The sequence below is a fragment of the Moschus berezovskii genome, chromosome 19 (genome assembly GCF_049115385.1).
Source record: "Moschus berezovskii isolate FMDL1 chromosome 19, NW_MosBer_1.0, whole genome shotgun sequence".
NCBI classification, from domain to species: domain Eukaryota; kingdom Metazoa; phylum Chordata; class Mammalia; order Artiodactyla; family Moschidae; genus Moschus; species Moschus berezovskii.
In genome coordinates this window covers 49,444,748-49,471,701 of record NC_142478.1, presented here as the reverse complement: position 1 = coordinate 49,471,701, position 26,954 = coordinate 49,444,748, and the positions used below count along the sequence as shown (strand labels likewise).

The 26,954-nt window shown below is 41.8% G+C and overlaps 1 protein-coding gene across 3 annotated transcripts in view; it reads right to left on the bottom strand.

The window, feature by feature from the left end:
* Positions 1-26,954, bottom strand: part of STX2 (syntaxin 2) — an 80,889-nt gene that overhangs the window by 31,692 nt on the left and 22,243 nt on the right. The window contains exons 3-11 of one of the 3 annotated variants that reach the window (XM_055405074.2): positions 26,294-26,393; positions 17,421-17,495; positions 15,882-15,955; positions 14,805-14,913; positions 11,619-11,692; positions 11,363-11,500; positions 8,774-8,884; positions 6,785-6,908; positions 1,485-3,674 (exon numbers count right to left, since the gene is read on the bottom strand). In XM_055405074.2, the coding sequence (XP_055261049.1) occupies positions 6,828-6,908; positions 8,774-8,884; positions 11,363-11,500; positions 11,619-11,692; positions 14,805-14,913; positions 15,882-15,955; positions 17,421-17,495; positions 26,294-26,393 (762 nt within the window). In that variant the 3' untranslated portion in view covers positions 1,485-3,674; positions 6,785-6,827. Of the gene's footprint in view, positions 1-1,484; positions 3,675-6,784; positions 6,909-8,773; positions 8,885-11,362; positions 11,501-11,618; positions 11,693-14,804; positions 14,914-15,881; positions 15,956-17,420; positions 17,496-26,293; positions 26,394-26,954 lie in introns of those variants that run through there. The other 2 variants (XM_055405075.2, XM_055405072.2) reach the window with 2 other exon arrangements.

Below are 26,954 nucleotides of genomic sequence, written 5' to 3'. Positions count from 1 at the left end.
GGCAGGAACCAGGGTTGGATGAGGTCAAGACTGTGTCCTGTGTCCTGTGCGTATCGTGTCGGTTTCACACTTTAAAACCATGGGGCTTTGCTCAGTGGCCCTCCAGAGGCTGGTTTTGGACTTGTTTCCCTCTGGAGTTGATTCTTCTCACTGATGCTCTCCTTCGTATGGGGGAGGGTTAGGAGGGGTGAGGTGGGTGGGGGGTTGTGCTGCTGTGTTCACTGAAATAGTAACCTGGAAAGGGGGGACAGGGGGCACATGGCTGGGGAGGCCTCAGCTGTCACAGGGGGTCCTTGCCAAGCACATGAGTCATTGCCATGAGAAGATGCAGACTGACTCCTGGCCTTCCTCACTGCCCTTCCCCAGGCCCCCCTGACCTCCTTGGAGCCCCTGAACCCCCAACCCACAACCAGGACCACCAAATCCCTGGGCAACCCTGACCCCTGAGCCCCCCCCCGCAGGGTCTCTCCTGTGACCCAGGCTCTTCCAACCCAAGCCCCCTGACTTGGGGGCCCCACCATTTAAACTCATGAAAGGATGTGAGCTTAGATTTATTGAAGAAACTAACAAAACCTGTTGGAAGAGGTCCTGGAAAGGACATGACTGCTCATTGACCCACAAGGTGGCCCTCGGGCATCGGAGGCCCAGCAACCCAGCCCTGTCCTTGGATGTCCACTCTGCCCAGCCCCCAGCACCCCCATGGCCACTGTGGGAGCCATTTCAAGGATGCCCCTCGACAGAGCAGGTGTGGAGACCTTGGAGCGGCATGGGTGTCTGAACCTCAGGAAGACCTCTCTCTCAATCTGAAGGTGCAGCGAGCGGGTGGGTGGTGACCGTGCCCTGCAGCACCCCAGGCAAACCTCCAAGGGAAGTTGGGGGGCTGCCTCCTCCTCGGCCTCCCTGGCCCTTGAACACCTTTCCAGCTGGTAAACTCCCCAGGGTGTGAACCTAAAAAACTCAGGCGATAAACTTCATAGTCTTTAAGAAATAGAAACCAAGGCACTAAATGACTGAGTGTGCATGCCAAGACCGCAGCTTGAAAGGAAAGTCACTGGGGAAGAAACAGGAAAAGGAGGTTAGAGGTGATACACAAGTCGGGGCAGAGGGGTGTCCAACCTTCATGAACTGATGCTCTCCAGAACTAGCTTATTTTCCTTTCTTTTACATGCCGGATTTTGAACACCATTTTTCAACATGATTAGAATTCAGTAAGGATTATGGATTAGGGAAATTCCAGTTAATAAGAAAGTGGAGGGTGGTTCCCTGTTAATAACTGTCAATGCGAACATGTCAAATTGGCAGAAGCATGCAAAGCCAAATTCCCTAAATTAGCATTTGTTGTCAACAGCAAGAACCCAGGTGGGTATCTTAATATGTGACAGCCAAACCACAGAAGTTGGTAACAACAAATAATCAAAAACTTACCAAAAACACCTAAAACTATTAACTTACATTGTATCATTACACATAATAACAGCCACAGGTAATATTCTTGTAACAGTTTATTTATGGATATGCAATAAAACATCTCCCCCCAAATCTTTCTAGAAATGAACAAGGCAGAAAGTAAAATATTTCTTTTTTGGGTTGAGTTTTTTTTTTTTAATGTAAACATGAAATTTCAAGAAATAATTTAAAAAGTAACAAGTGAACCTGTATACGTATTTTTAAAAATCCGATGTCAAATAGGTACATGAGGCGTAGACATACAAAATGGGTTACCTGGTGAATGACTTAAGTAGAAATCAAAAAGCAGTTTCATAACTTCAACTATAAAACACAGATTCAGTAGGTGTTTCAAATCCAGGAAGAATGTCTTGAAAGATACAATAAGAATTGCTATGAGGAGTGGGGGCTAAAAAGACTTCACTTGAAGGGACAGTGGGACACACGGGGAGCATGAAGTGTCTCCACACGTGCATATCATCATATGGACAACGGATCTGCAGAAGTTACACTGACACAAGCATGATCTCTGGATAATTAAATTCCCTCAGGACAAGTCATACCATCAACATAAGCACCAACCAGGGAGCCTGTCCCACTGACAGGCTAAAGATTTAAGAAACATATATGTTGGAGCCAGAAGACTCCTATAGGAATCCTGACTACAGTGATGACCAGCAAGAAAATAAAATACACACATACAGACTTGACTCTGAGCTAAGCAGTCAGATGTATAAAGTATGAACGTGTGAAATTCATAACTGTATTCAAGAGGGAGCACAGCTTCTAAACGGTTCTGTAATTCACACTTACAGCTTGCAATCAGGTGTCTATATATTAGTTTTCAAGCTAGACAATGTTAAATTACAGTCACGAGCTTACACAATCACATACAGAATTAACAAGACATAACTATATTTTGAATATCCTTCACATATTCATTTAAAGTTTTGACTACTTGCTATCATATAGATGCCCATTCGCTAATAAATTTTGTACATTTTACAGTCTAAATGTAAAGCATATTACAATTAAAAAAATTAAGAAGTAATACAAATGTTAATTACAGATCCCTGTAAACTTTGAGAATTAACTTTTAAAGTTCAGCAGAATAGTAGGTACCTAACAAGAACATTCAGGTGATCTGTACAACAGTTTAAAAGAATGACTTAATGTCTGGGAATAATCCCCTTGAGTTTAAAATTTGATTTTATCACCATCTTAAATTCAGACTTTATTAGTGTGAACAGGGAAACACAAACCTTATTTTGTAATGAATGAAAGCAGAGACCATTGTCTTTACAGAGCAGTAACTAATTTATTATCTTGGGTAATCGAACAGGTAGAAAGGAAGCTGAGTACAATAATCGAGCTTTTCCTGGAGGGTACTGGGCAGGAACCTTTATTGAACCTTATAAATCAATTTCAACAGAAGGAACTAGAAAGGCTTTTTGGGATGCTTTGCAACCAATGTTTTTCTATGCCGATGGCAAACTTTGTAAACAACTGTGCAAAGATGGCTCTAATATCATGAAGTTTCTTTCCTATTTCTTTTAAAAGGCAATAGTTAATATATAAAATTGGAGTAAATTAAGATGTTAATATATTAAACAATTAATTTATAAACATTTAAACTTACAGATATCTTACAAAACAGCTCTGTGAAAATAAAAATAATTTTTGCAAACATAAACAGACATGAGTGAAACATAGTACAAAAACGTCTCTTAATGAGCATGTTAGCTGGGGGAGGGAAGAAAGTCTCAGACCTGAAGTCTAACATAAATCTAATCATAACATAAGATACTCCTAATTATACTTCACATACATATTTTTAATACTGAAATATAAAAAAATTGAAAATTTCAATAATCCTTATTTTAAGGCCACTGAAGCAAGTCTCACATTGTTAAATGTTTGTGCTGTGTTCTTTAGAGTCCAAGGACATCTGGGTTAACGCATCACATCCACTCTGCTTTTTCCACCGAACAATACTTTCTGTTGTGTTCTCTCCTTGAATTCACTAACAAAATATCAGCACTCAATGCCACATGTCACAATGTCTAGGACTCATTCATGAAATGGGAGGATGCTGATTTGCTGCAGATGTGGTCTGACTCCAAGGACAAATGGCTCTTGGGATACGGTTGCTATGACAATGTTGTTGCTAGGATAATTCCAAGGATCACAAGCAAAATAACTACACAGATAATAATGAACATCATTTTCTGCAAGATAAAGAAAAACATTTATTAATTTGCAAGATAGTAAAGGAAAGAAATCACTAATGTCATTTCCTAACAAAATTCTCTTGGAATTTGAGATGGTTTAAAATCCATCATCAAGAAAGAACCCCTACAGATCACAAAAAAGGGAGGAGTGGGGAAGGGAAGTTCCAGAGGCAAAGCACGAAGTTACAAACACATATACATTAAGTTAAATGAATTTAGTAATTTAAAATACATATTATTAAAACAATAACCATTGACTCCTGGAGGTAAAACACAATGTCTACTTGGCACTATGTGGGTTCTTAACAAACACCTTCTGTCAATCATAGTAAAATCCCAACTATTGTTTCTTGAATGCATTGTACATCTTCTTGTAATTTTAAATGGATTTATTTCTCATTTGCTGAAAAAAAAATCTTATTTATGCTTTTTTTTTTTTACACTGAGGTAAGACACATGTAAAAAAAATCAACACACCATTAACTCAGTCTTCTATTGCATCCTCGGCCCAGAGGAAGGGAATACAACATTTAACTTTTTGCTTCCAGTTAATAAGCATCCTTGCACAGCTGAAAAGCTAAACCACCTCTGGCTTGAGAAATCTAGTCTCTCTAGGAATACCATCTATGGGAGAAGGCGAGGAATTCACAAAGACGAAAGGCATATCATACTGTCTGACTTCGAGTTCTCTTGGTAAACAGCAGAGATGCATCATTTTAAATTACGGTTACCAAACACGTGGCACACTTTCACCTGAGAAATCACACCTGCTGAAACTGGTCAGTGTTACTTCAGTATTAGCTGCCGAGAACACCATCCATTACTGCATGATTTATGAAGACAAGCATGGCCAGGCCCCGCAGGAAACTTTCCTGTCAATTACTCAGAACCTAGGGACCACTGCCTGCAGGACATCACACCCTCAAATTTCATGTCACTTATTAATATTATGCACATTTCCTGGAAAGCAAGGCCTTGGTCCCAACCACCCTGGCATCTCTTCATGTGTCTCCCTGCGAGCCTCTCTCAGCATCTTTCTAGACACACCTTTTCCCTCTGGTCTTTCACTCCTTCCTTCTCAGCAGCACCACCCTTCAGCTCCAGAACCTGCTCCATATGCCCCTGTGAACCTCAGCCACCAGGCGGCTCTGCATCTTGCTGCCATCCAGGCATCTGCCAAGTCTCTGGGTACCATGCACGGGTGTGTGCCTGTACATCTGGCTTTTGGAAATGCCTCCTGAATCCCACCAAGGCTGGGTTCCTGCACCCTCAGTACCACAGACGGAACGACCATTCTTGTCCAACATCCTGCTCACAGTTTCAGTCAAATGCCTGGACTTCTCCATGGTGGCCCATGCACACCCCGAGTCAAGCTGCCACCTGCTACACCTAAATCACGGCCACGTGCTCTCTCAGCCATGTCCTCGGATAGAAAGCTGGGCATCCGGCCCTTGCAGGGTTACAGGGACCAGGATTCCCTCCACACGGTGCCCACAGGCCCAGAAAAGGCTGTGCTGAACTACTTGCTGAAAGAATAAATTAGTTTTTCAAAAATATAAAGACACCAACCGCTGGATTTGTATTTTTTTAAAAATTTGTTGGTATGCACTCTGATGTGTTTTGTGTTCACACGTGCTTAAAGGCATGAAGGTACAACACCCTCTAGGCCCAGGGCCCAGAGCAAGCCTGGGGCTCCCCCAGAACCACGCTGGGAGGAGCCTGCCCTCATTCAACGGCATTGTCACAGCATTTGATCTCACATTATGTTTATCTTCAGCAGAAACACATCCAACTAACCATATTATGGCCACTAGGAAAAGCTAAGAAAATGCAGAGTTTAGACACAGTTCATAAAGAATTCTAAAAATAGTTTTTAAATACATTATTATTAGTGAAGGAAAATCACATATATCATTAGTTCAGCAGAGGCAACAGGAAAGCATGGAGAGATACATAAACGTCCTGCCTAATGAAAAGTGCTCAGAGCTCCTTCCGCCTCCTGAAAAAAATGGCTCGCTAACAAACTCAACACCCTGGAGCTTCCGAGTGCAAGCCCATGCTTGTGTGAATGTCAGGATCCTCACTGCTAACTGTGTGCTCAGCGCACAGATGCTCACACTAAGAAACACCTCTTCTTTAATAAAGCACCAAGTGTTTATCAAGCCAGCAGTTGCTTTCACAATATAATAATTAATTCATCAAGGACTACTTGTCACAATCTAGATACAATTTTAATTCCAGTGATTATGCCAAACAAACATTTTAAAATAAACAACCAGTATGTCCAAATTTGAGACACCAGACAGAATGCTAGCTTAAGAGTTGAAAGAAGGATGATTCCAAATGCATAAAAAGAGACGAAAAGCACAAAATCTACCAAAGTTTGGTGAAAGGTGACACTCATACAGTGAATAAAAATAAAGGTGCTATAAATAATAATATCTTTTGAGTATCTTTTGTATTCCAAACCCTTTAAATTGAGAATTAACCGGCATGCTACTCAGTACAAGTTTTCATTTTAATGTGGACACATTTAAAACAAACTCAACGATGCCAGTGGAAACAAGTGAGACAAAGTCTCTTGGTTCCACTGAGTGCTCTTCACAGTTTTCGTCCCATTCCCTCTAATTACATAGTAAAATGGTGAGCAAATAAATAGAGCTCACAAAGCACATTCAGTTGTTGCACTTATTCTAAGAATTAAAACTTATGAGACAAATTAAATATTAAATGTTAGTTTTTTCATTGAGAATTAATCCTCATTACTAAGGTTATTCTATTAATGAAGGGCTCCAATAAGGAGGAAGCGTCTTCCTGGATCAAAAACAAAAGCCTGAAGAGTCAGGAGCTGCTGCCACCCCTACTATCACATCTAAACAAATCCAGCGGTTTCAGAAAACAGCAGGAAGACAACCCTGGTTTAGAAATGGACAGCAACCCAGCCAATGCTTATTCTCACCACACGATGACTAGAGACCTGAATTCAGAAGTCAGGCAAACACTCTGCTGGCAGGCTTTTGTTACTTTTCAGTATTTCTGAATTGGGCGAGTACCACTATTAGCTAATTGAGCAAGTGAGTAAGCAGATTAGTTGATTAGTTACTTACTGCCGCGCTGGCACAGACATGCACGCTGCCGTTATCCACATCATCACTTGCCAACTGATAAACCAATAATTAGAGCAATCACAGCCAACAGAACCAGTGACACAGCCACAATTATCCACTTTTTCTGTCAAAGAAAAGCAAGCTGATTATATCATGGTTAATTCCACATTGCCGTATTAGAAGATATCGTTCATTTAAAAATCAAATAATCCATCGGAATGTGCTTTAAAATCTAAATTATGGGACATCGATTAACTGTTTGACAATTTTCAGTTGTCCAAAAGAGGGATTTTTAATTTAATGAGGTCAGACTATTTGGAAATATACTATTATAGAACTTGAAATATTAGGTTTTATCAATGAGAAAGCACATGACCACATTCTTTTGATAAATTTCTGATGAACTAAGACATACAGCTGATTTTTTTTTTTCATGTATAGAGAGCTGTGTGGCCAGGTCAGTGAATGAGGAAATCAGTGACCTAAGCCCCTGCACTTTTCTTCTTGTTTGTTTGCTACTGGCAGGTAAGTCCTTCCCTTAACTGCCACACCAAATAAAACAGATCATTCCACTCGCGTCATCCAGTCTCTCAGGGGCTAACCTGGATGCCCCGAGAATGGAACCAGGACACCACAAGAGGGGGCGGCCAACATCCTAGGAACCACACACCCAACAGCAGAGTGAGAGATAAACAAGTTGTGGGTGGTTCCAGATGTCAGGCCTTGAGCTGGAGAAGCTGTGATGAATTTCGAACTGAGCCTCAGGTTCTGACCAGTGGCCACGCCAGGTAATGTCCTGACCCAGCCACCTGCTAGAGCGAGGCCTTCTCTGTAAGATCAAGATGAGATGGGTATGTCTCATGGAAATGTTCACTGGTCTGACCTGCTGTTCAGGTCATGGAGAAAGGATGGGACTTGTCCTTAAAAGAGACTGCTTTAAAGTGTAAGTCCATTTTGTGCCTAAACCAGAGCACTTCACACCTGGACCTCACCACCTCACTTTAGTTTAGGGCTCAATATTTCAAAATCTGGTAACACAGAATAATGTAAGAAACCATGTCTTACATCTCAAAGATAATTAATACTCAGACATTCCCAAGAGAAAGCAGGGTGAGATGCTTTGCAGGCTGACATGAAAGCCCTGCTGTGCCTCATATTTGAGGACATCTACGGACCACTGTCACAGGTGAATCTGACCCTTCATTTTTCCTGAACGTTCTGAAACTCCCTCTTTACAAGGCCTTTATGACGTCGCATGGACATCTCCCCCGACAGGCACTGAGAAAGGCGCCGTGCAGCAGGAGGTGGGTGACAGGCACTGACAGCACGGGCTTGGCGCCTTGGGTCGCTCGTCTCTACACTGGGGGGAGACATCAAGGAGTGATGGTGAGGCCACACAAGGAGACACACAGTTCTCCAGTCCCTGAGTCAGATCTGAACTCTGCAGCTTTGCTGTTTCCTTGGAAAGCTTTCACTATGAAGACATGAAAACTCCTTTACAAAGCTTCATTGTGAGTGCTACATAAAATCTGAGGTCCATGGTCTCAAGGAATTCTCCTTCCTCCAATCCAAAGAATTAGTAAATAACCTAACGAATAAAGTGTTCACTGCATAAACTGTGTAACCAGTGATTTTTAGGAGAATTTCCAGTCCCATGAGTTTTATATGTCCCTCTAAATAATGACCCAAGAAACAGAGAACTCTGGAATTGAAACCCATTCAACTGAGGAAAAGGAAGTAAGGCCAACTTAGGCAACCCTAAGTAAGGGTTATCATTACTCAGAACTGACAGGGTTTACTGTCAACATAACTTATCTGATGCACTTCAAACGTTTCAGCAAAAAGAATTACTTCAGTTTTCAAATGGAAGATTAATGTAAGAAGTTTTTATTTCCTTGAATACATTTAAGGTAGGCTTGCATCAGCGTATGACCATGAGAAACCAAATCCAGAGGAAAACGTACTTTAACTCTGAAAGACCAAACTCACCCTTCTTGCTTTGCTCTGATATTTAATAGCTTTCTTCGTTTCTTCTTTAGCATGTTCTACGTAGTCTGCGGCATTCATAACATTTTTTTCTATGTTGTTGATCATTTCACCCTTAAAATGAAAAGTTTCAAACTTAGAGGACACTTTCAAATGACTTAAGTGTGCCTCTTAAGACAGTCACAGAGCAGCAGTAAAGTTTCCACAGGAACGTAATGTGCATGGAATGGACACTGAAATATTTTTCACATTTACAAAACGATGAGACCATTATAAATGTGCCAATATGAAAAGTAATCAAATCCAACTTACATTATAAAAAGAACTAAAAGGGATGGGCAACAAGGCTGACAATTAAAGGCATATAAAGTAGGCTTTGAGATATGCTTTAATATAGGAACACTCTTTTAAAATGGGCACAGTGAATGAGAGGCAGCTGGCTTTAGGCTAAGCTAACATTTACAATTATGCACAAACGTATGACGTAGAAAAGAATGACCTCTTTTCTAATGGGTAGACAGTATTTGTCATTTCTTTAAAATACCAGTAAACTAGGAATAGTTTATGTCTCCCATTAAATTGACTAGACGAATGAGCAAAAAAATGTAAAGTGAGGTGAACCCAGTGAAGCTCAGGGGAGAAAAGCACATTACCTGGTTTTCTGTCCACCAGCAGACATAATCTGCAGCAGTGAATAGTAAAGCATTGGAGAGTGATGCAGAGTTAACTTACTCATTCACACAGTTCAGCATACTGGTCAGTTTTGACTAAACATATTTTGAATTAGATGAGTCAATACAATGCAATACTAACAGACTTCTGAAAGGAAGCAATGCAACGAAGCTAAGAATACATTGATACATCGATTTTTCTAGTAGAGATTAAAACATCTGACACAGAACAATCCTAACTAAAAGTCCAAGGTACTCTAACATCTTTAGTAATGACAAAAGTACTCAGGCTGGTCTAACTGTCTCACTGGTTTCCTTCCTGAAAACAAAAGCTGGCAGTAGCCAGACTCCCAGTTCTCCCTTTCAGCACCCTGAGTGGCAACGGGCGTGCCCAAATCAGAAAGGAGTGAACCTGCCCTGTCCCCACCCCATCTGCAAATTCATAGCACCTCAGCTCCGCACACATTTTTATGGCAAAGTTCCTCAAGCTAAATCTTCAAAAGGTTGGTGGCGATATGGAGGATGAATCTGGTATCCAGATGGGACTTCCCAGTGCTCCTTACATAACCCAGGAAACCAGCAAACAGGCCCATCAGACCGTTCCTCCACAACAGATCCTGAATCTAGCCTCTGTGGAAGGGAGGACATGACTGTGATGTGAATCCTAAGATGCTCTGGTACGTAGGCTTTGCCTTCACAGGGCAGTCAGCTGGACTCAATGGCCCATCGACCCATGAGTGACCAAGAGTGAGCCTCACACACTTGAAAAGTCTCAGAGGACATTATTCACCCCCACACACCTAACTGGAACCACCGGCTTTATTTTACACTGAATTTTATATTATTTTTTTGTGTATGTTCTTTTTTTCTGTTTTTAATTGGAGGAAAACTGCTTAACAATGTTGCTTTGGTTTCAGGCATACAACAATGTGATAATCAGTCATAATTTTACATATATGTGTTTGTGTGTGTGTGTGTGTGTATCCCCTCCCTCTTGAGTAAATTTTATCTTCTTAAAAAACTGCATTAACTTCCGCAGTCCCTCATAAGGGTCTCCTCATACCTGCCACCTTCTGCTTGTGGTACTGAACACTGTAGTTAGTATAAGCTTCTATTTATGTCACAGTCTATCCCCTCTGGTGCTTATTCTTTTATACATTTCTCCAAATTATTACTCTAATTTCTGTTCCTTGTAGAAAACTTGAAAATATATTTTAGAGAAGAAAACTAAACTTCCCACAGTCCCACTGCTGCTACACTGCTTGGCACACTTCTCTCTTTCCATGAATTCTGTCTCATGTAGCCAACTTTATGCCACACACACATATATACAGGAATTTAAGGGTGTATGCTGCATATATATTTACATTTATACACAGAGGTGTATACACACATATGAAGTGAAGTAAAGTGTTCAGTTGCTCAGTCGTGTCTGTGCAACCCCGTGGACTACAGCCCACCAGGCTCCTCTGTTCATGGAATTCTACACACACACACACACAGAGACACACACACAGACACACACAGACACAGACACACGGTTTAATATCGCCCTCTTATGTCAACTTAACACACACACACACACACACACACACACGGTTTAATATCGCCCTCTTATGTCAACTTAAATTCCAGCACATACATTTGCATATTTCATTCAAACTCTTCCATGAACAAAGTTTATGTTGTCTACCTATGGCTGCTTATCCTATACACACACCATATCTTAAATCAGTCCCCTACTGTTTAAGATTTAAGGTGCTTCAAGCATTTAAGCCTTACATGGCAGTAACAGTATAATCAGTTTTTGAATTACAAGACTGGATCCAGAATAATGGCTTTCCCGATAGACTAGAGTCAAATATCAGATTTTACAAACCATAGCTCTCAGTTTCAGAGAAGCAAAGATGCATGTGATTACCTGAGTCTCAACGAACATGGCCATGTCCATGAACATCTCATGTAGCTCACGGATGCTCGTCTCCAGCTTCATGATGTCTTTATGACGGGACTCAATTTCATTGAGAGCCTGTCTAGTAATTTGTGAATCTGATATAATCTTTGAAAAACAAAAACAAAGGAGAAACACTGATGAACTTAAGATCGTTCTAGAGGTTAAAGAAAAAAAAATCTGTATAAATACAAACACGCGGGCCACACAGCCGCCCGGCACTCACATCTGACGTGAAGATGGAGGGATTCCCACTTTCCAGCATCTCTTCCAGCTCATCATCGGTGGTAGTTTTTCCAGCTAAAATATCAACAAGGAAAAACCACTCAGTATGCAGCAGTATTTTTAAATTACCTTTGCATCCATAAGTTAGTAGGTAAAATCTGAGTTGCTAACATTTTAACTAGTGTTTTTCTAACTTTTCCAATATGTTTTTTTGGAAAATGTTAATGATGACAGAAATTAACATAAGCCCTTAAGAAGTAGGAAGAACTGGAAAACATTCATGAAAAACCCTGTAACTGGAATGACTAATAAAAATCCAAGTTTAGTATGGATAAGAAACAACCATAAAAAGGAAATTGATAGATACAAATTTTTGGCATATCAGTTTTCCTAAAAGTTTAACTGGCTTATAGGAAAGGAGGGTAAGCTAGACTTAGCATATGTTAACTGGAAATAATAAAGATTGTATAACTAGAATCAGAGGCTCTAATACTTTCTATATTTTGGTTATTAATATTTTTTTGAGTTAAATGTATTAATGCTTCCGATGAAGAAGTTGGATTTTGGAAAAATCCAATTGATGATTTCTATTTTCACACTCTGTGCCACAAAAGACAAAATTAAGTGAATAAACATCATAATAATTAAAACATAATTTAATGTGAACATTGACAGCAGTATTATTCACAATGACCAAAAAGTAGAAACCACCCAAATATTCACCACCTGATGGACGTATAAACAGAATGTTAATGTGGTCCATCCACACAATGGAACGTGATCTAACCATCAGTTCAGTTCAGTTCAGTTCAGTCGCTCAGTCGTGTCCGACTCTCCTCGACCCCATGAGTCACAGCACGCCAGGCCTCCCTGTCCATCACCAACTCCCGGAGTTCACTCAAACTCATGTCCACAGAGTCGGTGATGCCATCCATACATCTCATTCTCGGTCGTCCCCTTCTCCCGCCCCCAACCTTTCCCAGCATCAGAGTTTTTTCCAATGAATCAACTCGTCGCATGAGGTGGCCAAAGTATTGCAGTTTCAGCTTCAGCATCAATCCTTCCAATGAATACCCAGGACTGATCTCCTTTAGAATGGACTGGTTGGATCTCCTTGCAGTCCAAGGGACTCTCAAGAGTCTTCTCCAACACCACAGTTCAAAAGCATCAATTCTTCGGCAATCAGCTTTCTTCACAGTCCAACTCTCACATCTATACATGACCACGGGAAAAACCATAGCCTTGACTACACAGACCTTTGTTGGAAAAGTAATGTCTCTGCTTTTTAATATGCTATCTAGGTTGGTCATAACTTTCCTTCCAAGGAGTAAGCGTCTTTTAATTTCATGGCTGCAATCAGCATCTGCAGTGATTTTGGAGCTCCCAAAAAAATAAAATCTGACACTGTTTCCACTGTTTTTCCATCTATTTCCCATGAAGTGATGGGACCAGATGCCATGATCTTTGTTTTCTGAATGTTGAGCTTCAAGCCAACCTTTTCACTTTCTTCTTTCACTTTCATCAAGAGGCTTTTGAGTTCCTCTTCACTTTCTGCCATAAGGGTAGTGTCATCTGCATATCTGAGGATATTGATATTTCTCCCAGCAATCTTGATTCCAGCTTGTGCTTCTTCCAGCCCAGCGTTCCTCATGATGTACTCTGCATAGAAGTTCAATAAGCAAGGTGACAATATACAACCTTGACGTACTCCTTTTCCTATTTGGAACCAGTCTGTTGGTCCATGTCCAGTTCTAACTGTTGCTTCCTGACCTGCATACAGGTTTCTCAAGAGGCAGGTCCGGTGGTCTGGGATTCCCATCTCTTTCAGAATTTTCCAGTTTATTGTGATCCACACAGTCAAAGGCTTTGGAATAGTCAATAAAGCAGAAATAGATGTTTTTCTGGAACTCTCTTGCTTTTTCCATGATCCAGCGGATGTTGGCAATTTGATCTCTGGTGCCTCTGCCTTTTACAAAACCTGCTTGAACATCTGGGAGTTCACGGTTCACAAATTGCTGAAGCCTGGCTTGGAGAATTTTGACCATGACTTTACTAGCGTGTGAGATGAGTGCAACTGTGCGGTAGTTTGAGCATTCTTTGGCATTGCCTTTCTTTGGGATTGGAATGAAGACTGACCTTTTCCAGTCCTGTGGCCACTGCTGAGTTTTCCAAATTTGCTGGCATATTGAGTGCAGCACTTTCACAGCATCCAACCATAAAAAGAGATGAAATACCACCATCTGCTGCAGCACGGCGGAACCCTGAAAACCCTGTGCCATGTGAAAGGGCCCATCACAAGAGACCATATACTGTATGACTCCATTCATATGATGCCCAAATGGGCAAATTCATAGACAGAAGAGTAAACTGGTGGGTGTCTAGGACTCTGGGGAGAGAAACGGGAAGTGCCTGACAATGAGTGCCGAGTTTCCTACTGGAGGTATTAAAATGGTCTGAAATTGACTGTGCTAATTTACATACTAAAGACCACTAGAGTGTGCACTTTGCGTACCTGTTCACACGGTATGTCAATTACATGTCAACAAAGTCAAAGTGTCACTGAATGAGGTTCAAGTTCACAGCCGCTCCCTTCTCTCCAAGTCCACGGGAGATGCAGAGCAGTCCTGGTGGACAGTGCACCCACCGAGGCTTGTGTTGCAGCTGAGGGACCCTGATCTTTCACGGTGGGGACTAAGTAAGCCTGCCTGACCTTTGTTCAGCAAGCAAACAGCCTTCTGCCCAGAGAAAACCTGAGTTCCATCCTCCAAGGCTGCATAGACAAACATTCTAGGAAGAAAGTCTGGAGCACAGGGGCAGGAAGTGTCTGCTCACCAGACACACATAATCATGAGAACCATGGAGACTATCCCCCGAGGTGGGGCAGGAAGGGGCGCGGACACAAAAATTACATGAGGAAGTGACGGCTAGAAGCTTTCCAGATCCGATCAACACTTTACAGGTAACGGGAATCAGAAAGTAATTTAAAGTCCACTCTCTCAGAATCTGCTGAAGGATATAAGTAATAGGTTGGTTGAATCAATGAATGGGAAGCTATGAAAGGGCTTTACGCTTTACAATACTGATAAAAACAGGGATGAAATTACTTTTTTGATGGTACATACTTTCATGTCAGACCTTAAGAAAAAAAACCACATTTTTAACAAAAATAGCATGCTCACTGACTCACTTATTTCTAGCTGACGCTGTATACGGCCTTTGCTTCGCTCCCGAAATAGAGTCTGTGCTTCGTTATATTCTGTCATGACTTCCACAAACTTTCGAGATAGCACTGAATGCTGTTAACATAGGAAAAAAATAGACCAATATATAATAGTCATTTCTTCTACTAAAAGAGAAGGCTTTTCACTTACATATAAAAACATTACATTCTATAAATTCAAACTAACGTGCTTACTCCTTCAAATAGGAAATAAGAATAATAGCAGCTTACTGTATATTGTATAACAGAATCTATGCTAAGAACTTTACATGCATTGTCTTATTTGATTTTCACAGTAACCCTCCTGTACTTTTACTGTCCCCCATTCTACAGAAGGGGTGAAAACCATCATTACGAGAAGTCAATTAGCGAGTGGTTATAGGCTGACTGGGGTCAGGCTGGCACTCAAGCAAGGTGTCCCGAGTCTGAATCCATAATCATCATTTGTCAAGTAGAGTTGCTGCTGCTGCTAAGTCACTTCAGTCGTGTCCGACTCTGTGTGACCCCATAGACGGAAGCCCACCAGGCTCCCCCGTCCCTGGGATTCTCCAGGCAAGAACACTGGAGTGGGTTGCCATTTCCTTCTCCAATGTGTGAAAGTGAAAAGTGAAAGTAAAGTCGCTCAGTCGTGTCTGACCCTTAGCGACCCCACGGACTGCAGCCTACCAGGCTCCTCCATCCATGGGATTTTCTAGGCAAGAGGACTGGAGTGGCTTGCCATTGCCTTCTCCGGCAAGTAGAGTTAAGTGGACTAAATTTCACTTTGCTCTACCATCAGCCTCTAAAAGATGAGGACTTCATCATGAACACTAAAATGACTCAGATAATTCTCTGCTCTTCGGAAGAGATTTCTGCTGATGGGCTGAAGGGACTTTTTTTCTTCATCATCTCGAAAGGGAATCTATAAATACTGTCTTTATGCAGAAATGCTGTGAGCATTAATGTGACAGTAAGGATGTAATTATTCTGAATTTTAAAGAAGGAAGTAAAAAGACTTCTTAGTCTTCAACACTGCTTCACACTAGAAAAGGCTGATCATCAAACCTGGGTTCTTCGTATCCGAAGCTCCACAGAAGTTCGGTTTCCACCCTCATCCTGATCAAAACTCTGTTCAATAGCTAGAAGCAAAGAGGAAGGAGTTACATTTTAATCTTAAAAAAAAAAAAATGAAAAGTTTTCAAGCCTAAATTCAAACGTATTTTATCTTTTCAACTCCTAATAAATGTGTGAGTTTTGGTAAGCATCAGTTGTTGATAATGTCACAAAATAAAACCAGATGTTACAGCTTCACATTTCAAAGCAGATAACCTGAATTTGATCCAGTCTGAGTGAACTCCGGGAGTTGGTGATGGACAGGGAGGTCTGGCGTGCTGTGATTCATGGGGTCGCAGAGAGTCGGACACGACTGAGCGACTGAACTGAACTGAACTGAACTGGAGAACTTAACTGTCCATCCACAGGAAATACAGAGCATAGTGGAATCTGCTGAGTGACATTAAAGGGGTGAAATCAGCGAAACTCTGCAACAGAGCGACTTCTGATGAACTAATGTCCTGGTTTCTCCAACCAAGAGGGAAATGTGCTGGGGGTGGGGAAAGATGAAAGAACCTGACCGGAAAAAAAAGCCTTAAGTGACATAACAACCAATTATAGTGTATGGTCCAAATAAGAAAGCCAATCTAAATAAACTGTTGAAGAAAAATTAAAAGATCACTGGGGAAGTGTGAATTCTGACTAGATAGTTTATAATAAATAATAACAACTAAGGTGACTTAAGATATACGTAAGAGCATTGTAGTTGTATTTGGGGAGGGGATCCTTGTTCTAGAAATGCACACTGAAAACTCTATGCTGAGAAGTCCCAGATGTCTGCCATTGATTGTGAAACCAGTTGGGTGGGGTGGGGGCCGCTGAGACCTGCAGAGATGATGAGTGTGGACCCTAGGCTTGTGGTGGTAACCCCTTCCCTCCATGTATATCTGAAATTTTCCATAATAAAGGTTCCCTTTGATCTTCAGATATGTTCTTGATTTGTATGTTATTTTGTAAAAATTAAACACACTGTGTCTTTCTACTACATCAAGAACCACCACCTCTGTTTAAGTCCCACTGGGAGGCTGTGGGCACTATCAGCTGAGCTAAACTGTAGGAAAGGCTCACAGGACCTCACCAGCTACAAGACCATTCAAGAAGAACCTGGCAATTCATGTTGAAGGCTACTTACCTTCTCAAGTATCTATAATTTAGCCCCAAATGTTGTAACAATATAAGAGAAAAACAGTTTATAAGCAAGTGCTCAATCCTGTGGAACATGAATGAGTGCCTCACTCCAAAATTTAAGCATTAATAGCCCTTAGCTCTAGCTCCTCATGTGTGATCCTTAGAACTGGTAGCTTAAGAACTCTAGAGTAATGAGGAACTTAAGCAAGGGTCACTACTCCAAGTACATACAAATGATTTATTTTACAGTGGTCACAATCTTAACTTTTGAAAATGTAAAAGAATAAAAAGTTATACAGAAGAAAATAATAACACCCACATTCCCACCATCAATGATTATACATAATTAAAGCTTTAACTCACACTTCAACTTAGTCCGAATTTTATTAGCAATTTTCTTGATTTCTTTGTTCAGATCTTCAAGCTCTTCCTTTATTTCTATAAATTAGAAATAAAAAAGACATGTGAGTTACAATATCCAACATCAATAATGTACAACAAATGTAAACAGACAATATTCTTGGTAAATATTCAAGTTTGTTGGGTTTTTCTTTGGAGAAACTATTGATCACACCAGTGGTCCTCAGAGGGTGAGTCCTGGACCAGCAGCTTCAGTATCAGGTGGGTGTTTATTAGACACGCAGGTTCCTGGGCCCCAGCTCTGACCTACCCATAGGAACCATCACTGGATGGGCACAGGAACGTGACTTGAGCCCCCCAGGCGGTGCTGGTGCACCCCTAAGTTTGAGGACAGCTGGTTTATACCAATCAATTGATGAAATAGTGCCCTGCATCCATTGCTAACACCTAGACCTGAAAAAAGAAAGCAGAAATTTAACCATATTCTTGTGGGGAGGGGGCAGCCTGTCACGTGTTTGCTTTCTTTCCTGCTATCCTAATCAAAGCAGGCTCCAGGCAGGAGGGTGGATTCCTGCACTGGGGGAACAACCCCAGAGGCCCCACCACTGCATGTGGGGAAGGAAAGTCGAGGAAGGTGTCCAAGAGGAAGAGTGCATGAGCAGGAGGTTCTGTGCAGGCTCTGTCCTGCTAAGGACACACAGTCAGGGGAGAGAGCATTCCAAAGCATGGCTCACCTCTCTAGAAAAGAAAGCCCCTGGGTTGGGGGGCCACTCAGGATGGAATTATTGGACCTTCCTGCTAACACAAGCACGCAGGAGCTCAAGCATTAATTAGAGAAATAAAAGAGGCATTACTGTACTTAGCCCTTCTAGCTACAGAAGCAGGCCATGAGGTTATACTTGATAAAGGCAGGATTTTAATACACAGAAAAGAAGGCAAAGATGGGAAACGTCCTTATCCAGTGGACTAGGTCATGCCTTCCAATCAGTTCTCCCGCTGAGAACAATCAGAAGAGTCGGACAAAACATTTTTTAAAAATCTGCTTAAAGGCATCATAAACCTACAAAAGCAGAAAAAGAAGAAGATTCAAGAGAAGGAAACCCAGAGATGTGAGCCCAGCAAATGGAGTGGCTTGACACTGAGGCAGCCAAGGCTTTGAGTAGCTGAGAAAACCCTGAGCTGACACAAGGCCACATCCCAGGAGAAAGGGGAGCCAGGTCCAGAATGCTGGTGGCCCCAGCTGTCCATCAGAAACGTTCAAAAATCATCTCTTAAAAAAGAAAAAACTATCCTAGGACTCACACTGTGGACCCGAGCCTTCACATACAAAACCCAGTGCTCAACCAAAAACAACCAGCAAGATGGAGAAAATAAACCCCAGGAAAACAACAGAGCTGTCTTAACAGAGTTATTAGACACAGACCCTAAAATAAGCATGTTCAAAGAGGTAAAAACAAGGTTGAGGATTTTGTCAGGAAAACAGGACATGAGAAAAAGGAGCTCAGTGAAATTCTAGGACTAAAAAATATTTTAATCAAAAATAACTCCATGGGTTGAGAGAGATTCCCTGACCTGAAAGGTAATCACCAAAGAGAGGTCAGGAGACAAATCAAGAAAGATTTCAAAATAAAACACAAGACAAAATGATGAGAACAGAGGGCAAGCAGCATAAAAGAGAAACTGAAAAGGTCTAAAACTCATATAATTCAAGTCTCAAAATAAGAAATGATAGAAAAGGGAGGAAAGATGACTTATGAAGAGAAAATAGCCAGTATTTTTCCAAAACTGCCAGAAAATGTCAACCCACAGATCTAAGAAGCTTTATAAAAACAGTATAAATAAAAAGAAAACCATATCTGGAAACATGAACACAGCATTGATAAATCCAAAGGCTAAAAATCAAATCTCTTTTAAGCTGTAATTAGCTGACCATAAAAAGAAAAAGACATTGAAAATTTATTTTCAAATTTTCAAAGTGGTGAAAGAAAACAATTTATGAACTAGACTCCTATGCTCACTGAAAATATCCTTGAAGAATGAAATCAAGTAAGGACAATTTCAGACAATGGCATAACCCTAGTAAAAGACAGAATAGTAGTTTTTAGAAAGAAAAAATATCTCAGATGAAAGTTTAAAGATACAGAATAATGAGTAGCACTGGTACAGGTAAATATGTAGGTAGCTCCAAATCCGTATTAATTGTATAAAATGAGAATACATATTATTTTTATCCAGTACAATACATATATATGATGATAATAATAGCAATAAGAAGGGACAGAGTTAAAGGTTCCTCCTAAGGTCCTCTTATTACTTGGAAGTAGTAAAAACGAATTTATATTAGATTTAAACAAGTCAAGAATGCATACCACGATCTATAGGACAACTAATAAAACAATAGCAAATAGAATATAGAAAAGACCTACCGAGGCAGGGTGAAACTCTTAAAAACCAATCCAAAAGACAGCGAGAAGAGAGAGAAGTAACAGAACAAGCAAGAAAAACAGAAAGCAAGCAAGATCATGAATGTTAGCCCCCATATAGCAATACTGCCAGTAAACAGACTACAAGAGTTAATGACAGACCAAAAAAATGATCAGAGGGACCAAGAAGACAAAATATATTTTACATATAAAAGATGAGAGAAACATCTAAAATATAGGATACAGAAAGATAAAAAGAAAATGATGGGCAAATATACATCATGCACACACTAGTCAGAGAAACCGGTCGAGCTTTGCTGGCTGACGTCTGGCAAGTGGTCAGGAAGGCACAGAGCATGACTAGAGAAGAGAGGGACCCTTTACGTGGGAAAAGGTTCAATGCACCATTGAGACAGGACAATTCTAAAGGCATTTGTGTCCAGGGGCTTTAACTGCCTCGGTGTCTAGAACGGACCCTGGAAAGAGGGGAAAACAGCTAAAGGATATCAACTTGACAATTCTTGACTGAGAATGTGGACTGTGGATTAGATAGCATTTTATCCACATTAAATACTCTGAATTAGATAATTATACTGTCTGTTTTATAAGAAAATATTCTTCTTAGGAGATAAATGCTGGAGTAATTAGGGGTAGATGGTCACAAGGTGTGCAACTCACTCTAAAATGAGTCAGCAAAAATAACATGTGCAATGTGTGTATGTATATGCACTCACATATACACAAATACACACACACACACATAAAGCAAATGTGGTGAAATGGTAACAACTGGTGAAGCTAGGTGAAGGAAATATATGAGTTTTCACTGCACCAAAACTGCAACTTGCCCACAGATTTGAAGTTTCAAACTAAAAATGGGATTCCCTTGTGGCTCAACTGATAAAGAATCCGCCTGCAATACAAGAGACCTGGGTTCGATCCCTGGGTTGGGAAGATACTCTGGAGAAGGGAAAGGCTACCCACTCCAGTATTCTTGCTTAGAGAATTCTATGGACTATACAGGGCTAAAGGGTCAGACTAATGAAAAGAACGTTTCATGGGATGAGTCCCATGACACAGCACAATGTTTCCAGGACTGCTGGCCCGGGAAACAAGCTACCAAGTACTCAGGGACACACAGGTGGGTCAGGATGCCCGGGCCAAGTGGGGTGTAACCATGAAACCCTAATGGATGCTTGGTGAGCCTGTGGCCCCATTTCGGAACAGCAGCAGGGACAGGAGAGCCGGCTTACAGGTCAGGGTGCTCGAGGCCGCACTAACTGCCCATCCTCTCAATCTGAAACATCCTCAGCGCCCAGACACACCCGAGGAGAGCACCCGCCTCACAAGGTCATCTCAAAGCATAAACGAGCCTCCACCTGTCCAGTGCTCAGCAGTCCCTGCTGCTCACTACAGCAGCAGGTCTAAGGTCACAGACCACTGTGACAGCATAGCAACGCGAGATCCCTGCACTGACCCTCACACACTGTGAGGGAGGCACCTGTCAACAGTGAAGGGCTGCCATCTCACCCAAGGTCTTTGGTCCCAAAACACTCTGCTCCCACATAAACACCAAAAGTGAAAATGCTACTGCTAGGCAGCCATTAAGAAAAGGGTCCTGTAGGGACTTGCCTGGCGGTCCAGTGATTAACACTGCGCACTCCCAATGTAGGGGGCGCAGGTTCAAATCCCGGCCAAGGAGCTGGAATCCTGCAAGTGGTATGGCCAATTAAAACAACAAAAGGCAGGTGGGCCTGTAACTGTACATTTATCAGCAAAAAGAGCATGCCATAAGACAAAAGCCCTGTGTGATCCAAATTCTACACTTTTTAAACATTATTTGGTTTTAATACGCGTTTTTGCTAGACAAATATATATATATACCAAAACATTAATATACATATATATATATATATATATATATATATATACCAATGGAAATTATGAGTGTTTTTTTTCTCTTCCTTTCTGCTTTCTTCCAAAATGAGCACAACAAGCATGTCCTGGCTGTGGTAACACAATTCAGGTTACCTTTACAAGATGAAGAGGCTGGGGTGGGGAGGGGAGCCGGCCAACAGGGTCAGACACTAAGGAGGCAGCACAAGGGCCAGGGCGGGGCCCACAGCAGGATGGGGGGTGAGCGGGGAAAGACCGCTCTCAAGAAAGAAACAGCCAGGGCTGTGGGTAAGGCATGGTTGTAATGGACAGCCTTCTGGCTGACCAGAAGAAGAAAAAAACACCCAGAGGAGGGTTCAAGGTCACATACCGCAGTTTACCCTTAAAAGGGAGATACATACCTCTCACTCTGAAACAGAAGGAAGGATGGGATGGAAACAAGGAGAGGACGAAGAAACATAAAGAGGACAGCAGCAGCAGTCAGCATTTCTACAGCATGATCAGTGATTTGTCCAAGGTAAACAGTGAATTCAGGGTGGAACTGGGGTTTGAACCCACAGCTCACCTGAGCAGAGGCTTTCTCCACTGAGGCGGGTAATCAGTGATGGCCACGCAGTTCTCAAGAGCCTGAAATGTGTACTGAGGACATCACTCCCGCAGAAGAGGGGAGAAGAGGGAATGGGAGATGGGATGCAATTAGGATGCACTGCTCAGACAGAGAGAGGCCAACCCAGGGGAACGAGAGTGGATGGAAAAGAAGCAAAGGTAAGGTGTTAGCAACAGGTGGGACTTTTCAGGAGGTCCACACCTGGGACTGTGACTCCTGATTAAAGGAACCACAAGCCCTGTCACTGATGAATAAAATCCCCACCCTTCTCTGATGGTGATGTCAGTCATAATCCTATCACCAGAAGGAACCAGAAAGTTGAATCACGTACATTGATTTCAGAGTTCTGCCAGGTGGATCCATATTTTGGAGAGCCTGAAACTTACACACTTTCAGTGACCTTCTTTCAAAAAAAAAAAAAAAAAGTGTAAGGTCAATAAAGACAAGTGCAAGTAAAGTGTTAGCTTTGTAGCAAACCTTCCTCTGGGATCTTGTTACTGAGGTTAATGAAATGGCCTGGCCACCCAGCCAACCCTGCATCTGAAGCAGAAGCTCAGGGGTCAGGGCCGGGTAGCACCACCTGGTGGCCACGTGCTCTGGAACTCTTCTGCATGTCCACCCAGGAGCCTGGGCAGGGAAGGCACTGAGGAGCTGGAGCTCCGATGTGCACCCTCCCCTGCCCCCTGCAAGGACAAAGAGCAGGGGGACAGCAGCCCACTGCCCTCTGCAGCACCTGGGGCACTCCCTAGAGCCCAGCAGCGTGGGGCAGGAGTCATCTTTCTTACAGAGACCAACTAAGTAAGCAGTGAGACGCTACTTCCTACCCTCTGGTTCACACTCTGTTGTGAAACTAAAAGCAATAGTTTTCTTCAGAGCCCAAAGGGATGACTGTGAAGCACTAGCGCTCTAAATTTACTCAAACAATATTTGTACCTGCTGTTACTGGGGAGCAAAGTTTTTTGGAGGTAAATTTCAAAAAGAAAAAATACACGAGCACGTATTCAAATTCAACTTCACCAAGAGTTAATTCAGCAAGATGTTAATAGGTGTTACATAAAAAGTCCCGTGGGCAAATGCATTTGTGAAACACTTCGCTGAGCAAAGTTAAGCAGGTTTCTTCATCACAGGACTTCTCAGGGCCTTTATTGCTCTGCTGCTGCTAAGTCACTTCAGTCATGTCCAACTCTGTGCGACCCCACAGACAGCAGCCCACTAGGCTCCGCCATCCCTGGGATTCTCCAGGCAAGAACACTGGAGTGGGTTGCCATTTCCTTTATTGCTCTAAGTACACTGAAATCATCCAGGTGGGGATGTGCCGTGAAGATGAACCCAAATGTCAAATCTGGCCACAGAACTCCCATTTAATACAATAGCTAGTGAGAGTCAAGTTTCTGGGAAACATTTTTCTAAATCATGAGACAGGGCATCATACAGACATGCAAAGCATTATTTTACAAGACACACATAATCTTCAAAATGAGTAAAAGAGTTCTTTTTCAATTTAAACTCAAGTTATTTTTTAACAGTGAGGCCACATCAAATAACCTTCTAACAAAGTTGCTTTCAACTTTCCTCTGAGACTGAGAATAACATGTTCCCATCACCACTTCCATTCAATGTTGTATAGAAGGTCAGTAAAAGAAGTCAACTGAAAATAAAAAGCCTAAGAACTGAGGGACAACTATCATTATTCACAGGTAACATGACTGGCTATAGACACAATCCAAAGGGATCCACAGAGAAATTATTAAAAATAATTAACTGGGCCAGAGAGTGAGACAAAAGCTCAACAAACAAAACCTACTGTATTTCTATATATGGAAACAAGTAGAAAACAAAATTTACAGCAGATACTATTCACATGAACATCAAAACCATCGACTGCCATGAAAGGTATGTGAGACCTCTACAGAGCCCTACGTAACATCACTGGGATTAAGCAGAGAAGATGTAAGCAGAGGGATGAACCATTTCCAAGGACTGAAAGACTCAGTACAGTAAAGGTATCAATTATTCCCCCAAATGACATATGGATTCCAATTAGCAGTCTTCTGGCTTATGCAGATCCATTTACCTTTAAAGTTTTCAAAGTTTATCACTGCAGCTCAAGGAAACACTTCCTTAAAACTGCTAACACTGTGATGTGAGCTTCATTTAAATCACCTGCTCACATGCTGCCCTCCACAGACACTGAGAACACCACACTCCACACAAAAGCCTTTGCTGAAGATGTAAAACCACCTCTTGGTCTGTTCTTCATCTTTAAAACTGCTCCATCCTGCTCTATTGTTTTCCAGATCAACCTCTCGCTAACTTTCATCTAAACACAAAGTTCTATCACTACTGTTTAACTGTGAACATAGCACGGCTCTACTCATTTCACACGCTAGTGAATTAGTGCTCAAAATTCTCCAAGCCAGGCTTCAGTAATACGTGAACCGTGAACTTCCAGATGTTCAAGCTGGTTTTAGAAAAGGCAGAGGAACCAGAGCTCAAATTGCCAACATCCACTGGATCATCGAAAAAGCAAGAGAGTTCCAGAAAAACATCTATTTCTGCTTTATTGACTATGCCAAAGCCTTTGACTGTGTGGATCACAATAAACTGTGGAAAAGTCTGAAAGAGATTGGGAATACCAGACCACCTGACCTGCCTCTTGAGAAACCTGTATGCAGGTCATGAAGCAACAGTCAGAACTGGACATGGAACAACAGACTGGTTCCAAATAGGAAAAGGAGTACGTCAAGGCTGTATATTGTCACCTTGCTTATTTAACTTATATGCAGAGTACATCATGAGAAATGCTGGGCTGGAAGAAGCACAAGCTGGAATCAAGATTGCCAGGATAAATATCAATAACCTCAGATATGCAGATGACACCACCCTTATGGCAGAGAGTGAAGAGGAACTAAAAAGCCTCTTGATGACAGTGAAAGAGGAGAGTGAAAAAGTTGGCTTGAAGCTCAACATTCAGAAAACTAAGATCATGGCATCTGGTCCCATCACTTCATGGCAAATAGATGGGGAAACAGTGTCAGACTTTATTTTTGGGGGCTCCAAAATCACTGCAGATGGTGACTGCAGCCTTGAAATTAAAAGACGCTTACTCCTTGGAAGGAAAGTTATGACCAACCTAGATAGCATATTAAAAAGCAGAGACATTCCTTTGCCAACAAAGGTCCGTCTAGTCAAGGCTATGGTTTTACCGGTGGTCACATATGGATGTGAGAGTTGGACTGTGAAGAAAGCTGAGCGCCGAAGAATTGATGCTTTTGAACTGTGGTGCTGAAGAAGACTCTTGAGAGTCCCCTGGACTGCAAGGAGATCCAACCAGTCCATCCTAAAGGAGATCAGTCCTGGGTGTTCAATGGAAGGACTGATGCTGAAGCTGAAACTTCAATAATTTGGCCACCTGATGAGAAGAACTGACTCATTGGAAAAGACCCTGATGCTGGGAGAGATTGGGGGCAGGAGGAGAAGGGGACAGAAGGTGAGATGGCTGGATGGCATCACCAACTCGATGGACATGGGTTTGGGTAAACTTTGGGGGCTGGTGATGAACAGGGACGCCTGGCATGCTGCGATTCATGGGTGGCAAAGAGTCGGACACGACTGAGCAACTGAACTGAACTGAAGACCCCATCAATCACTGACGTGGTCCCAAAGTTCTGCAAAGTCATGTCCGTGTATTCTCATGGCTGTCATGTATCAGTTGTCCTCAACCAGGCTGAACACCAGATCCCATGGAAGCTGTTAAAAAAAAAACACACCAAGGCCTTGGCTCACCCAGACCAGACATGAGAACGGAGAGGGTGGGCCGCCAGCCTCCAGCACTTTTTACAGACTTCCAGCTTAAGCTCACATGTTCCCAGGCTGAGGCTTGTGTTACGGACAGCAAGACAGGCAGATGAGACAGACAGACACACTTCTTTTTAAAACCAACAACTTACTTCCTTCTGGGTTTGGTGCAGAAAGAATGATGCTGTGGTTTTTCTTCACTTCTTCGACATACTGAGCTATTTTCGCTATACTGTTTCTGATCTCCTCGACCTAGGAGAGAGAGAAAAAGTCATCACCACTGTGGCAAAAACAGGTTTGCTTTTCATCACCTAAAGAAGGAAGGATAAAAGAGGGAAATAAGTGAATAAATACCACATAAATAAATAATAACCTTTCCCCACTCAACTTAAAAAAATAAAGGGAAATAGATATATGTATATATATGGCTGAGTCCATCTGCTGTCCACCTAAAACAAGCACAACATTGTTAGTCATCTACACTCCAATATATACATATAGGATAAAATATTTTAAAAAGTAAAATATATAAAATTAAAAATTTTCAAAATAAAGCAATATCTATCCCCAGGAAAACCTAGTTGGCTGTAAGTTTTACAATCCCGACCCAGTGTTACCACAGACAATGGCAACTATTATAGAAGCAGCTACTATGAACACCAGTTCTCTGTGCAGTCAAGAAGGAAACTCACTCTGTAGGACAGGCCAGCAATAACATTCTCATGTAGGGAGGTATGGACAGCTGGTAAGACTAAGCCTTCTGAGTCATCATTTTTTGCCTCTGATTATCTAAAGTATTCAACACTTGCCTCA